Genomic DNA, 15,353 nt, shown 5'->3' on the forward strand with positions numbered 1-15,353 from the left:
TGGAAGACGAGCATTAAAAAACTGTATTATAATCCTAATTTTGTATACATTCACACACAAAAAAAATGAAATTAGGTAGTGCTAAGTTTTGATACTAGTTATTTTAATTTCAAGGGATTATAGTTTTTACTTTTAAAAAAATACTTCAAAAAAACTTTATTGAGGTATATAATTTATGTACCATAAAATTAACCTATTTTATGCATATAGTTTTTAGTAAACTTACAGTTGTTCAATCATTACCACAATCCAGATTTAGAACATTTCCATCACCCCAAAAAGATCTGTTGTGTCCATCTGAAATTAATCCCAGGTCCCATGATCCCAGGAAACCACTCATTTGTTTTTCTGTCTCCATAAAATTGCCTTTCCTGGACATTTTATATAAATTAGCATAATGTTTTAAAAGTTTGGCTGGGCATGGTGGCTCACGCCAGTAATCCAAGCACTTTGGGAGGCTGAGATGTGCAGATCACCTGAGGTCCAGAGTTCAAGACCAGCCTGGCAACACGGTGAAACCCCATCTCTACTAAAAATACAAAAATTAGCCAGGTGTGATGGCAGGCACCTGTAATCCCAACTACTCAGGAGGCTGAAGCAGGAGATTCATTCATTTATAATTTTTTAATTTACCAAATTTTCCATTAAGAAGCACATATATGATATTTTGGGCTGGATTAAAAAAACATATATAGCTAAATTTTTAAAAGTTATTTATTTATTTGAGACAGAGTCTCACTCTGTTACCCAGGCTGGAGTGCAGAGGCACAATGTCGATTGACTGCAACCTCTGCCCCCTGGGTTCACGCGATTCTCCTGTCTCAGCCTCTCTAGTAGCTGGGATTACAGGCGCCTGCCCCCAGGCCCAGCTAATTTTTGTATTTTTAGTAGAGATGGAGTTTCACTATGTTGGCCAGGCTGGTCTCGCAGGCATAAGCCACCATGCCTGGCTAGTTATTTATTTTTGAGACAGAGTCTTGCTCTGTCGCAAGGCTGGAGTGCAGTGACACAATCTCAGCTCACTGAAACCTCTGCCTCCCAGGTTCAAGTGATCCTCCTGCCTCAGCATCCCAAGTAGCTGGAATTACAGGCGTGCGCCACCACACCTGGCTAATTTTTTGTATTTTTTTTTTTAGTAGGACAGGATTTCACCATGTTGGCCAAAATGGTCTCGATATCTTGACCTCATGATCCACTCACCACTGCCTCCCAAAGTGCTAGGATTACAGGCGTGAGATACTGCACCCGGCCCAGTTATTCATTTTTTATTGTGGCAAAATACATATAACATATACCATTTAACCTTTTTTTTGAGACAGATTCTCACTCTGTTGCCCAGGCTCAAGTGCAGTGGCACGATCTCAGCTCACTTCAACCTCCACCTCCTGGGTTGAAGTAATCGTACCACTTCAGCCTGAGTAGCTGGGACTACAGGCGTGTGCCACCACGCCTAGCTAATGTTTGTATTTTTAGTAGAGATGGGGTTTTACCATGTTGGCCAGGCTAGTCTGGAACTCCTGGCCCCAACTGATCCGCTCACCTTGGCCTGGGATTACAGGCGTGAGCCACCATGCCTGGCCTCATTTAATCATTTTTAAGTGTACAATTCAGTAGTATTAAGTACCTTCACAATGCTGTGTAACCATCATCACTAGCTATTTTCTAGCACTTTTGCATCATCTCATTAAGAAACTATCTATTAAACAGTAACTCCCTATCACTCCTTTACCACAGCCCCCTTTTTTTTTTTTGAGACGGAGTTTTGCTCTGTCGCCAGGCTAGAGTGCAGTGGTGACATCTCGTATCTCGGCAACCTCTGCCTCCAAGGTTCAAGCGGTGCTCCTGCCTCAGCCTCCCGAGTAGCTGGGACCACAGGCGTGCACCACCACACCCAGCTCATTTTTGTATTTTTTCTTTTTGCAGCTCTCTACAAGCTACATTTTTGTATTTTTCGTAGAGATGAGGTTTCACCATGTTGGCCAGATAGTCTCAATTGCTTGACCTCATGATCCGCTCACCTCAGCCTCCCAAAGTGCTGGGATTACAGGTGTGAGCCACCATGCCCGGCCACCACAGCCTTTAGTAACCTCTATTCTACTTTCTGTTTCTATGAATTTGCCTACTCACGATACCTCATATACGCAGAATTTTACAATGTACGACAGTCCTTTTGTGTCAGGCTGCTTTGAATTAGCATGTTTTCAAGGTTCATCCATGTTGTACCATATTATCAATATTTTATTCTTTTTTATGGCTGAACAATATTCCATTGTATAGATATACCACATTTTGTTTAGCCACGCATCTGTTAATGGAAACCTGGGTTATTTCCACTTTTAAGCTATTGTGAGTAATGCTGCCACAAACATTGGTGTACAAGTACCTGTTTGAGTCTCTATTATCGATTCTTTTGGGTGTATACCTAGGAGAATTGCTGGATCACATGTAATTCTGTGTTCTGTTTTTTGAGGAACATACTGCTTTCTACACTGGCTGAACCATTTTACATTCTAACCTGCAATGTTCAAGATAATTTTTCCACATTTGCCAACACTTGATTTTTAATAATAGCCATCCTCGTGGGTGTAAAGTGGTATCTCATTATAGTTTTGGTTTGCATTTTCTTAATGACTAATGATGTTGAACATCTTTTCATATGCCTATTGGCCATTTACATCATTTTACACTCCCACTAGCAGCATATGAATGTTGCAGTTGCTCCACAACTTTGCCAGCATTTGGAGGTGGTGGTGGTGGTTGTTTCCTCACTAGTTTCTCAGGAGAAATCAACATTTGGTTTTGTTAGTCTTTGATTTTAGCCATTTTCTTGGGTCTGAAATGCTCTCTCATTGTGATGTTAATTTGCATGTCTTTGATGATAAAAGATGTGCACTTTTTGTGTTATGTATCTTTTGTGGGAGGTCTGTTCAATGAGAAACTAAATGATTTGTACATTTTAAAACACTTTTTTGGCTCATTTTTAATAGCTGTTCATCTTTCTATTGTTGATTTGTAGAAATTTGTTACATATTCTTTTCTTTCTTTTTTTTGAGACAAGAGTCTCCCTCTGTCACCCAGGCAGGAGTGTGGTGGCAAGATCTCAGCTAACTGCAACCTCTGCCTCCTGGGTTCAAGAGATTCTTCTGCCTCAACCTCCTGAGTAGCTGGGATTACAGGCATACACCACCATGCCAGCTAGTTTTTGTATTTTAGTAGAGATGGGGTTTCACCACCTTGGCCAGGCTGGTCTTGAACTCCTGACCTCGTGATCCGCCCACCTCAGTCGCCCAAAGTGCTGGGATTACGGGCATGAGCCACCGTGCCCAGCCTATTACATATTCATAATACAAGTCCATTTTTAGACTTGTATCGTGTCACTATAGTGTGTGTATATAGTATGAATATCTTTTCCTCAGTCTAGGGGTTGTCTGATGTTTTTCTTAACAGTGCCCTTTCGGTGAGCAGAATTAATTTTGATGAAGTCCAATTTATCAGTTTTTTTCTTTCATTGTTAGTACATTTTGAATACAGTCCAAGAAATCTTTACCCTAAGGCTGCAAAACGATTTGCCTCTCTTTTCTTCTAGAAGCTTTATGATTCTGAGTTTTACATTTCAGGGTGTATAAGACTACCAACTTCATTTATTTTTCAAGAGTGAGACTCAACATTGCCTTTAGCACAGTACAAGAACAGTTTTTTTTTTTTTTGGAGACAGCGATTCACTCTTGTTGCCCAGGCTGGAGTGCAATGGCACAATCTCGGCTCACCCCAACCTCCACCTCCTGGGTTCAAGCGATTCTCCTGCCTCATCCTCTCGAGTAGCTGGGATTACAGGCATGCGTCACCACGCCTGGCTAATTTTGTATTTTTAGTAGAGACGGGGTTTCTCCATGTTGATCAGGCTGGTCTCAAACTCCCGAACTTAGGCGATCTGCCCACCTCGGCCTCCCAAAGTGCTGGGATTATAGGTGTGAGGCACCGTGCCCGGCCAAGAACAGTTTTTAAATATATTACGTTATTTATTGGAAATGAAAATTAAAATTACAAAAAAAAATCAGATTGGTGGAAATGAAAATTAAAACTACAAAAAATACATCAGATTGGAAAAAATCCAAAAGTTTGATACTACCATGGTGACCATGCTGAAGGAGAACAGGCACTCTCTCTTTTTTTTTTTTTTTAATTTTTTTTTTTTAAGGACGGGGTTTCACCATGTTGGTCAGGCTGCTCATGAACTCCCGACCTCAGGTGATCCGCCTGCCTTGGCCTCCAAAGTGCTTGGATTACAGGAGTGAGCCACCATGCCCGGCCAGAATAGGCACTCTCAAACCCTGCAGGTGGGAATGGAGACTGGCACAACCCTAGAAGGGAAGTTTGGCAACACTGATAATAATTAACAAATGCACGTATCTTTGCACCAGCAATCCTGCTCTAGGAATTTATCTAGCATATCTACTCACACATGTGCAAAACCACATGTGCACCAGGTAATGTGCTATTTGAAATAGCAAAAGACTTAAAATAAATTACGGCATAGCCATACAGTGGAGTACAATGCAGCTTAAAAAAAGAGGAAGGAGAAAGCTCTCTATATAATGACATAGAAAGATTTTGAAAATGTATTGTTAAGTTTAAAAGACAACAACGAGATATAGAACAGACTAGTTTACTACCATTAAAAAAAAGGAGGCTGGGCATGGTGGCTCATGCCTGTAATCCCAGCACTTTGGGAGGCCAAGGCCTGGGCAACATAGTGAGACCTCATCTCTAAAAAAATAAATAAATAATTAGCCAGGCATGGTGGTGCACACCTGTAGTCCCAGCTACTTGGGAGGCTGAGGTGGGAGGATATTTGAGCCTGGGAGGTTGAGGCTGCAGTGAGCCGTGATCGTGCCACTGCACTCCAGCCTGTCTCAAAAACAGAAAGACAGCCATTATGTTAGCTGTGTGCTAGTTAACAAAAAAGGTAGGGGGAGATGACTATTTATTTGTTTGTATATGCTTAATGACTGGCAGAATACACAAAAAACTGATAAAAGTTGATTATCTGTGGAGGCAAGAACTGAGCTGATGAAGGCAGGGGTGGGATGAATACGTTTCTTTACATACCTGTATATATTTTTTTGAGTTCTGAACCATGTGAATATATGACATATTCAAAAAATTAAATAGTAAATTTTGCAATTATTTCCTAAGTATCTGATAATGATGGTAACAGGAATAGCTACCACTAATAAACACTTAATATATATGTGGGCTGAGTAACTTATATGCATTATCTCATTCAATCCTTCTATCAACCTTATGGGGTAGATGCAACTAACACCCTATATTACAAATGAGGAAAAACAGGCTCTGAGGGTTAAGTAGCTAAGAAGTTGCAAAATATTATTCACTCCAAAGTTTGTGTTTAACTGTTGTACCACATTGTTTATCTGTGTGACAGTTTTGGTACTGATATATGTACTGATTGATATAACAGAAAAAAGTAATTACCTGTTGCCCTTCTGTACCCTCAGCAGTAACCATAGCAACAGAGTGTGTTCCTGCTGAGGAAATGACTGCATCATGGGCAGGGACTGTGATGGGCGTGCCATCCTGCGTTACCATTGTGATGGTGTTGCCAATGGCCTGCATGTCAGCTTGAGATATGTTGACCTGCAATACAGTGAATTTTACAAAGCTGTCAATGTTTCTTCTTATAGCTGACAATCTTACATAAGGACTGGGACTAATCTTTGTATAAGTTTGCCCTGTGAATGTAAATAAGCCTTTTGGAATGAAATAAACACATTCAGTCATCAGAATAAGCAATACAGTATTTCTTTTAAAAATTCTTACTTTATAATTATTCTTTTCAGAAGAATACAAATAATGTTATTCTTCTAAAAAGAATAATAAAAATAATAATATCATATGGGCCGGGCGCAGTGGCTCACGCCTATAATCCCAGCACTTTTGGAGGCCGAGGTGCGTGGATCACGAGGTCAAGAGATCGAGACCACACTGGTCAACATGGTGAAACCCCGTCTCTACTAAAAATACAAAAAAATTAGCTGGGCATGGTGGTGCATGTCAGTAGTCCCAACTACTCGGGAAGCTGAGGCAGGAGAATTGCTTGAACCCAGGAGGCGGAGGTTGCAGTGAGCCGAGATTGCGCCATTGCACTCCAGCCTACGTAACAAGAGCGAACCTCTGTCTCAAAAATAATAATCAATAGGCCTCGCTCTGTTGCCCAGGCTGAAGTGCAGAGCCTAAAACTCCTGGGTTCGAGTGATCCTCCAGGCTTATCCTCCTGAGTAGCTGGGACTATAGGAGTAAGTCATTGCTCCAGGCTAATTTTTTATTTTTATTTTTGTAGAGATGGGTGTTCTCACCATGTTGCCCAGGCTGGTGTCAGACTCCTGGCCTCAAGTGATCCTCCCATCTCAGCCTCCCAAAGTGCTGGAATTACAGGTGTGAGCCACTGTGCCCGGCAGCACAGCATTTCTTAATTGCAGTTCCTCCTCTCCATTCCTATTGCTAACTTAGATCCTTATTTTTCTCCCATCTGAGTTTCCACAATAATCCAACTCTCTCCAGGTACCCAGTCTAACCCTTCCCTAACCATTCTCTACACTGACATCTTTCTAAAACAAAACAAAACAAAATCTTATTATGCTCTCTGCTGAAATCCCTTGTGACTTCCCCATCACCTACAGTTCAGACAACTTTTTTTTTTTTCCGAGATGGAGTTTCACTCTGTTGCCCAGGCTGGAGTGCAATGGCACAATCTTGGCTCACCATAACCTCTACCTCCTGGGTTCAAGTGATTCTCCTGCCTCAGCCTCCCAAGTAGCTGGGATTACAGGCATGTGCTACCACGCCCGGGTAATTTTCTATTTTTAGTAGAGACGGGGTTTCTCTATGTTGGTCAGGCTGGTCTGGAACTCCCGACCTTAGGTCATCTGCCTGCCTCGGCCTCCCAAAGTGCTGGGATTACAGGTGTGAGCCACTGTGCCCAGCCCCAGAATGGTAGCCCAGCCCACCAAATCCTATCAAGACAGAAACAGTCTAATCACTGGGGGTTTCTCAGTAGTAGCTATTTTTGAACTGTAGTGGGAATTTTTCCTGTATAGGGAAGCAGGAGGTTATATAAAACAAACCTCCAGAGGACCTCTGTATATCATGATCTAATTCAAGAAAAAGTGTTAACAGTGATGCAGAATTAAACTTGGTTAATAATCTTGCATGCCAGTCAGAGGACAGAGTATAGTGTGAAATTAGTAACATCAAAGTAAGGAGGGAGAAAAATGAGATGGCAGAAGAGCTTTATACTTTCTAATCCTGAGTATCAAAACAGGGCAGATGAATCATTAAGCTCTAAGAGAGATGGATAAGGAGAGCATTCTCCATGAAAGAGGCAGACACAGAAGGGTAAAGAACCACATTGTGTGTATTTCCACCAGGTATTAAAACAGCCTTAGCTAGAGCTTAAAAATGGAATCAAGGTGGAATTATTTTAGGCTAATGGCATCTAGAAAATAATAAAAAGTTTGGCTATCAGAGAACAACCATTATACTGTGCTTTGCCTGGGAGATACCTTTCTATGGCCTCTGTGAAGCTAGCTGAGTGAACTCTCATGATTCCTCATCTCTTAATGGTACCATAACATGCTGATCACCTCAGCCAAATCTCTGTTTTCTCAGTCTCACCTCCTGGATCTAATCAGCCACCAAATCCTATCCCTTTTCTGAGCTGTGTTTCACACAGATCCAGTACCTTTCAAGCACTTAACCTCTGTGTGGCTGACTTTTATCATCTCACTTTTGAGCTACACCAGTAACACCATTTGGATTCTATAGTCACAAACATTCTCTCTCTCCTAATATCTCTGCATGAGTCTCTTTATTAAGCAGACTACTGAAAAACCTTCAGGGTTTCCAAACTTTGAGCCCTGGTATTTCAAAGCTTTCCTCAATGGGGACCCAGCCTGCCTTTCAAACCCAGGTTCATGGAAATATTTCATTTGTTTGGCTTTTGGTGGATACTTACATGCTGAGTGCCATCTTGGGATATGAGTGTAACTTGTTGACTTAGCCCAGATTGAGTTACTGTGGCTACTTGTGTAGAAACAACATCGTCCCCTTCTACACCCGTAACATATGTAATCTGGGACCCTTTAAGAACATCTTCACCTTGACCTGTTTAAAATAAATGATTCAATTATTTGGCCAACCAACCAATTTATTAGGAAACAGGACATTTTAAACATTAAAAAGAAAATTACATAAATTAAAACGTACACGCATTATATTCTAAGTCACAAAAATGGCTTCCTCCTAGGACCTCCTTCCAATTCCTCTACCTCCACTTTTGCAAAGGCAAACCACATCAAAGCAGACCAAACAAAAAACCTTTCTGCAACAAAATTAAGTGTTCTGATTTTAAGGGACCTATTTTATCCTCTTAGATGGAGTAATTACTTGATACTGGTAGCAGGGAGGTGAGAAACTGCATGGAAAAACTAGCAAATAACCCTTCAAATACAGCACATATGCACTAAGTTCTTGAATTCACTTAAGAAGCTGTTAAAGGCAGGGTGCAGTGGCTCACATCTGTAATCCCAGCACTTTTGGAGGCGGAGGTGGGCGGATCACCTGAGGTCGGGAGTTGGAGACCAGCCTGACCAACATGGAGAAACCCCGTCTCTACTAAAAATAAAAAATTAGTCAGGCGTGGTGATGTATGCCTGTAATCCCAGCTACTTGGGAGGTTGAGGCACGAGAATCACTTGAAACTGGGAGGCAGAGGTTGTGGTGAGCTGAGATCGCACCATTGCACTGCAGCCTGGGCAACAAGAACAAAACTCCATTAAAAAAAAAAAAAAAAAAAAAAAGAAGCTGTTAAAAGTGGTAAGACTATTTTCATAAACATTAACCACAAAACCAGAATGGTTTGTAAACACACCTACTGATACTAAACTTGGTCTTTAGCACAACTGATTGATTGAAAGGCATAAGTACACAATGACCTCACTGTGTAAAGACAATGTATAGTGTGTTATCTGAGTTATGGTTAATAATTTAGTGACATAAAAGGAACCTCCATCTTTATTTCATAAAGAACCAGCAAATAAATGGCAATTTCAATAGTCCACTACTGTTTAATTGTCAACTGAGAAGATTCCTCGTCCTCCTTTCTTTCATCACTTTCCACCTCCCATGAAGTCAGAAAGAGAGGGAAAATATGTCAAAGGACTTGACATACTAATCTAAGAGTACTTCTCAAGTCAGTGGTTAATGCATGCACTCATATGGCTACAGTCATCAGTCATCAAGGTGTAATTTCCATGAGAGACATTACTTCATTTCTTTTTGTTCTGTTCCACAGCTATTTATATACCATTATTTCAATAGGTTACAAAACTCAGGGGATCATGAGAGAAAACAAAAATCTATCCCTATTCTTGGAAAAACAGTGTTCGTTTAGTTTTTTTTTAAAATAAAATATGTATTATTATATTATAGACTATTTTCTAAAATATAAGAACTTCTGATAATCTGAAATATCAACATTGAAGGAAGAGATCTGAGGAAGTTTAAAAAAAGAAGTGTCTTGCAAACTTAAGTTTGATGTCATTAAGACCTGCTTTCTAACTGAAAAGATTCAGCAGTTGTTGTATTATCTTATTTATTTCCTTTCTCTCAGCAATTGTCAAATATATGGTAAATTATTATTAACTGTAGTCACAAACTGTACAAATCTTCAGAACTCATTCCTCCTAACTGAAACTCTACTCTTTGACCAGTATCTCCCCAGTTGATGTAATATCTAACCATGCGCACTTAATAGCGTTTTGGCCAGAAAATAATCACCATCAAGACTGATGGAATTGCTATTTTCTTTTTTTTTTTTTTTAAGATGAGGTTTCACACCATGTTGGTCAGGCTGGTTTTGAACTCCTGACCTCAGGTGATCCGCCCGCCTTGGCCTCCAAAGTGCTTGGATTACAGGTGTGAGCCACCATGCCCGGCAGAATTGCTATTCTCATACCATCACCTAACAAATACCTGAAAAGACAAATCAGGACTACAAGGAATCATCTGAACAGATGATCTGTTCTTTCCCTTATTCTCCAACAAACTGTTTCTACCTGAATGCTTTTCAATGCTTCAATATCACTTGTTAAAAAGAAGAAAATATGTCTTCTCTTAATTTTCAAATTTACTTCATTTAGGAGGTACTCAATTAAACAGTAAGAAAACCTGCTTTGTTCTGTGATTTTTTTTTTTTTTTTGAGATGGAGTCTCACTCCTGTCATACAGGCTGGAGTGCGGTGGTGCAATCTTGGCTCACGATCACTGCAACCTCCACGTCCCGGGTTCAAGCAATTCTCCTGACTTAGCCTCCCAAGTAGTTGAGAGTACAGGCGTGAACCACTGTGCCCAGCTAATTTTTGCATTTTTAGTAGAGATGGGGTTTCGCCATGTTGGACAAGCTGGTCTCGAACTCCTGACCTCAAGTGATCCATCCGCCTCAGCCTCCCAAAGTGCTGGGATTACAGGAGTGAGCCACTGAGCCCACCCATGTTTTGTGTTTTAGAAAAACCTACCTCCAGCTGGGCGTGGTGGCTCACACCTGTAATCCCAGTACTTTGGCAGGCTGAGGTAGGCAGATCATCTGAGGTCAGGAGTTTGAGACCAGCTTGGCCAACATGGAGAAACTGTCTCTACTAAAAACACAAAATTAGCTGGGCATGGTGGCGCATGCCTGTAATCCCAGCTACTTGGGAAGCTAAGGCAGGAGAATCACTTAAAACTGGGAGGCGGAGGTTGAGGAGAATCTTGACTCTTGTGGTGAGCCGAGATTATACCACTGCACTCCAGCCTGGGCAACAAGAGCGAAACTTCATCTGGAAAAAAAAAAAAAAAAAAAAGAAAGGAAGAAAGAAAAACCTTCTCCTTTTACCTCTTTTACCTACTTACCTATGCTTAATAATTTACCTGAAATAATTCAATGTAATTCTCCAAAATATTTTTCCAAGTTTATTGAAATGAATAATTTTGTCTCTTACAATAACATACTTAATGGCACCTGAATCAATGAAGTTATTTGGGAGTACTTCTCTACTATTAAGATTAAGACCAACATTCTTAATGGACCCAAACATCTGGCTACCCCTGCCTTGCTCTCCAGCCTTGCTTCACACCACCTTCCCAGGCAGAACTGCCCTACTGGCCAGGATTCATTCAGCATCTACAATTTACTTTGATCTCTCCAACCTCCCGGCTTTCTGCATGTACCATTCTCTCTATTTGGAACATTTACCTGCCTTTGCTCCCTGCTTCCCTTCCCCACAACCCCGGCTTCTTCAACCAGTTAACCCCTATTCAACCTCTAGATCACTCCAAAAATCCCTTCCTTGACCTCCCAGACTAACATTCCCTTCTATACATCCCAGAGCACCACATACTTTTCTCAATAACACTTACCACAGTTGTAAATTTTGTTTGTGTGATTATACGAATGAAACATTTATGATTTGAGAAAATGCTATGAATCATAACTTATGTTCATAACTGTTGATTCTCAAACTCAGAAACAAAATATGGTAGACAAAACTCTCACCTGGGGGCGGCTCAAAGAAGGCTTCCTGCTCCTCTTCGATGGGCTCAGTGTCGTTGTGGGCTGTCCGTTTGTGCATGGCCAGCGTGGAGATCTGCTTGTATGTCTTCCCACAGTGGTTACAGTTGTAAGGTTTAGAATGAGTGTGGACAACATGATGTTTGTACAAACTGGAATATTCTGTAAACCTTTTGTCACAACCAGGAACTGTACAAACATATGGCTTTTCCCCTAAAGAACAGAACCAAAGAAAAGGTCAACTTGCCGGGTGCAGTGGCTCACGCCTGTAATCCCAGCACTTTGGGAGGCCAAGGTGGGCGGATCACGAGGTCAGGAGATCGAGACCACCCTGGCTAACACAGTGAAACCCCATCTCTACTAAAAAAAACAAAAATTAGCCAGGCGTAGTGGCACGCGCCTATAGTCCCAGCTACTCAGGAGGTTGAGGCAGGAGAATCACTTGAACTCAGGAGGCGGAGGTTGCAGTGAGCCAAGATCGAGCCATTGCACTCCAGCCTGGGTGACAAAGTGAGACTCTGTCTCAATAAAAATAAATAAATAAATAAATAAATAAAAAGGTGAACTTTTACATATGTAGGCATGATCATTCCACACTTCCCCTGCAGGAGGTAAAATACCTCTAAAAATAAATAGTTGCCAAATCCCTCCTCATCCCACCATGAGGCAGCACACAAGAAAAGATTCCCTTACTATGGTTTTGACTTGATTAAAAAGTTAGCATGCATCCTTAGTGTAGTCCCCATGCATCAACACCATGTTCCCCTTTATCTCAAGGAATGGGAAAAGAATGGAGATGTTACCCAGTTTAACTCTAACCTTGATGAAATTGTAATTTCTTGTTTCCCATAACTAGGTAATCTAGATACTGTTAGTGATACTCTACTAATAATGACAATAATAAATGCAAATATTATTGTAACTTATGCAGCTTATCCTAAGAATTTTATAAAGATAATAAAAAAGGATTTTCTTAAAAAGTCTATTAAACATTTGGCCAGGCGCAGTAGCTCACACCTATAATCCCAGTAATTTTAGAGGCTGAAGCAGGCAGATCGGCTGAGGTCAAGAGTTCGAGACCAGCCTGACCACCATGAAGAAACCCTGTCTCTACTAAAAATACAAAATCAGGCAGACGTGGTAGTGCATGCCTGTAATGCCAGCTACTCGGGAGGCTGTAGCAGGAGAAATGCTTGAACCCAGGAGGTGGAGGAGGTTGCAGTGAGCCGAGATTGTGCCACTGGACTCCAGCCTGGGCAACAAAAGTGAAACTCTGTCTCAAAAAAAAAAAAAAAAAGTCGGTAATCCCAGCACTTTGGGAAGCTGAGACAGGCAGATCACCTGAGGTCGGGAGTTCCAGACCAGCCTGACCAACATGGAGAAACCCTGCCTCTACCAAAAATACAAAATTAGCCAGGCATAGTGGCGCATGCCTGTAATCCCAGCTACTTGGGAGGCTGAGGCAGGAGAACTGCTTGAACCCAGAAGGTGGAGGAGGTTGCAGTGAGCCGAGATTGCGCCACTGCACCAGCCAGGGCAACAAGAGCAGAACTCCAACTCAAAAAAAAAAGTCTATTAAAATATATCTAAACAACGTTAGATATATCAATACACCTCAAAGGACAAATGTGTTTCATTTAACTGAACCTGATTTCTTGCATCCAATCAAAAGCTACTGAGTATTCACTAATAGCAAGCAGGCAATACACATGGAAGTAAGTATTTTTTTTCTATGAAAAAGCTTGAGAACATTATAGGCAGTACATATATTTTTAGAACTTTTTATTATAGAAAATTTGAAATATACACAAAAGTATAGAGAAATAGTGTAATAACCCCCATGTACCAATCATCCAGCTTCAACTATCAATTCATGACTAATATTGTTTCTTATATTTACTACCCATTTCCCCCATTCTTCCTCACCAGGACTATTCTGAAATAGTTCCAGATAACATTCCTTTTCTTTCAGACTGTGTATCTAAAAGATGGGTCCCAGTTAAAAAAAAATATGTTAACAAAACTAATAATAATTACTTAATATCACAAACTATCCAAACAGTGCTAACATATGGTGGTGTGCGGACCTAAAACTGAAAGTAAACTGGAACAAATTAACCTAATTGTTTAAGTAAATACTACCCTGAAGGTGAGGGAACAAATAAATTAATTAAAGTAACTCATTTATACAGTATTTGACTTATGCCCTCAGTCTTGGGCTCAGTGGCAAAGGTGAGGGGAAGAATTGCAAACAAATATTCAGCTCTTTTTTAGTAGGTTTGTTCACTGTAGTGTAAGGGTGAAGTGATTCTGAAACTATTTTAGATCAAATATTCAGCTCTTTTTTAGTAGGTCTGTTCACTGTAGTGTAAGGGTGAAGTGATTCTAAAACTATTTTAGATGGAATAAAAGACTGAGCAAATGAGTAAATATTTTCAAATGCTGCTGGAAGGCAGGTTTACTGCTGTGGAAAAAGGAGACTACAAATATGGAATAAGGGAAGGGAAAAAAAGAACCCTGTGGTGAAATGGAATTGGAGGCATTGGTATGAACTCAAACTTATCAAAGTATGTGTACATATACATGTCCTGGTTTATTCTCATTCGACACATTCCTTGAGTAACTGCACTGTTCCCAATGGTTCTAAACACTGAAAACCCATCTAAAAATAAGATATCACACTAACGTACTATAACACAAGTCTTACACATACAGTAATTGGTGTTTGCTTCCTGTACTCTGCCCAGTTCCCATTCTCAAAGCAGGCAGGTTAATGCCTTTGCCTTTGGGAAGCCGAGGCAGGCAGATCACCTGAGGAAAAATCAGTCCAGTTGATATTTAGGCTAGAGCAGAAATTGCCACTAGGTGACACCAAATCACAGCCAAGAGGCAAATGGATTTGGATTATGCTTTTGTGCTCCCTTACTGGCTAGTTGCATCCTCACGTGGGTCATCTGACTAGCCTTGCCAAAAAAAAAAAAAAAGAAAAAGAAAAAAAGGAGTGCATTTCACAGAGCTGAATCTTTACACTCTGCTGGATAGTGTGGGCATTTATTGTAGCAGTTACTTGATCATGAGCCAATCATTTCTTCTAAAGACCTGGGGAACTTTTAATATATCCTGATGCCTGGAACTCACCCCAGTACAATTATGTCAGAATCTTTGCAGACAGGATCTGGGGAATTAGTCTATTTTAAAGAGATATATCTAATATGCAGCCTCATTTGAGAGCACTGCTCTATCTAAATGTTCCAAAGACATCAATATGGCCAAACTTAACGTAGGCATCTCTCTTATTTTGCCTATAAAATGTGCTGAATGGCTAGCTTTCAGATAATTAGTCTGTATTCCATTACTTTTTTTTCTTTTTGAGATGTAATCTATTGCTCTGTCGCCCAGACTGGAGTGCAACGGCATGATGTCAGCTCACTGCAACCTCTGCTTCCCAGGTTCAAACAATTCTTCTGCCTCAGCCCTCCGAGTAGCTGGGATTACCAGGCACACACTACCACATCCAGCTAATTTTTTGTATTTTAGAGACGGGGTTTCACTGTGTTGCCCAGGCTGGTCTTGAACTCCTGAGCTCAGGCAATTCACCCGCCTCGACCTCCCAAAGTGCTGGGATTACAGGCATGAGCTACTGAGCCCAGCTCTATATTCCATTACTTTAAATGAGAAAAATAATATTTTCCCAGCCCATCCAAAAAGCCCCTGCCATTTTCTCCAA

At 40.8% G+C, this 15,353-nt stretch overlaps 1 protein-coding gene across 8 annotated transcripts in view; it reads right to left on the reverse strand.

Moving 5' to 3' along the window:
• The window catches only part of ZNF143 (zinc finger protein 143), a 73,804-nt gene that overhangs the window by 10,434 nt on the left and 48,017 nt on the right, over positions 1–15,353 (reverse strand). For all 8 annotated transcript variants that reach the window (XM_012456688.2, XM_012456687.2, XM_012456686.2 and 5 more), the window contains 3 exons: positions 11,612–11,839; positions 8,036–8,184; positions 5,497–5,658 (listed from right to left, as the gene is read on the reverse strand). In XM_012456688.2, the coding sequence (XP_012312111.1) occupies positions 5,497–5,658; positions 8,036–8,184; positions 11,612–11,839 (539 nt within the window). The remainder of the gene's footprint in view (positions 1–5,496; positions 5,659–8,035; positions 8,185–11,611; positions 11,840–15,353) is intronic.

Source organism: Aotus nancymaae, unplaced genomic scaffold (assembly GCF_030222135.1).
Source record: "Aotus nancymaae isolate 86718 unplaced genomic scaffold, 86718_ANA_hifiasm-v0.15.2.pri h1tg000059l, whole genome shotgun sequence".
NCBI lineage: Eukaryota > Metazoa > Chordata > Mammalia > Primates > Aotidae > Aotus > Aotus nancymaae.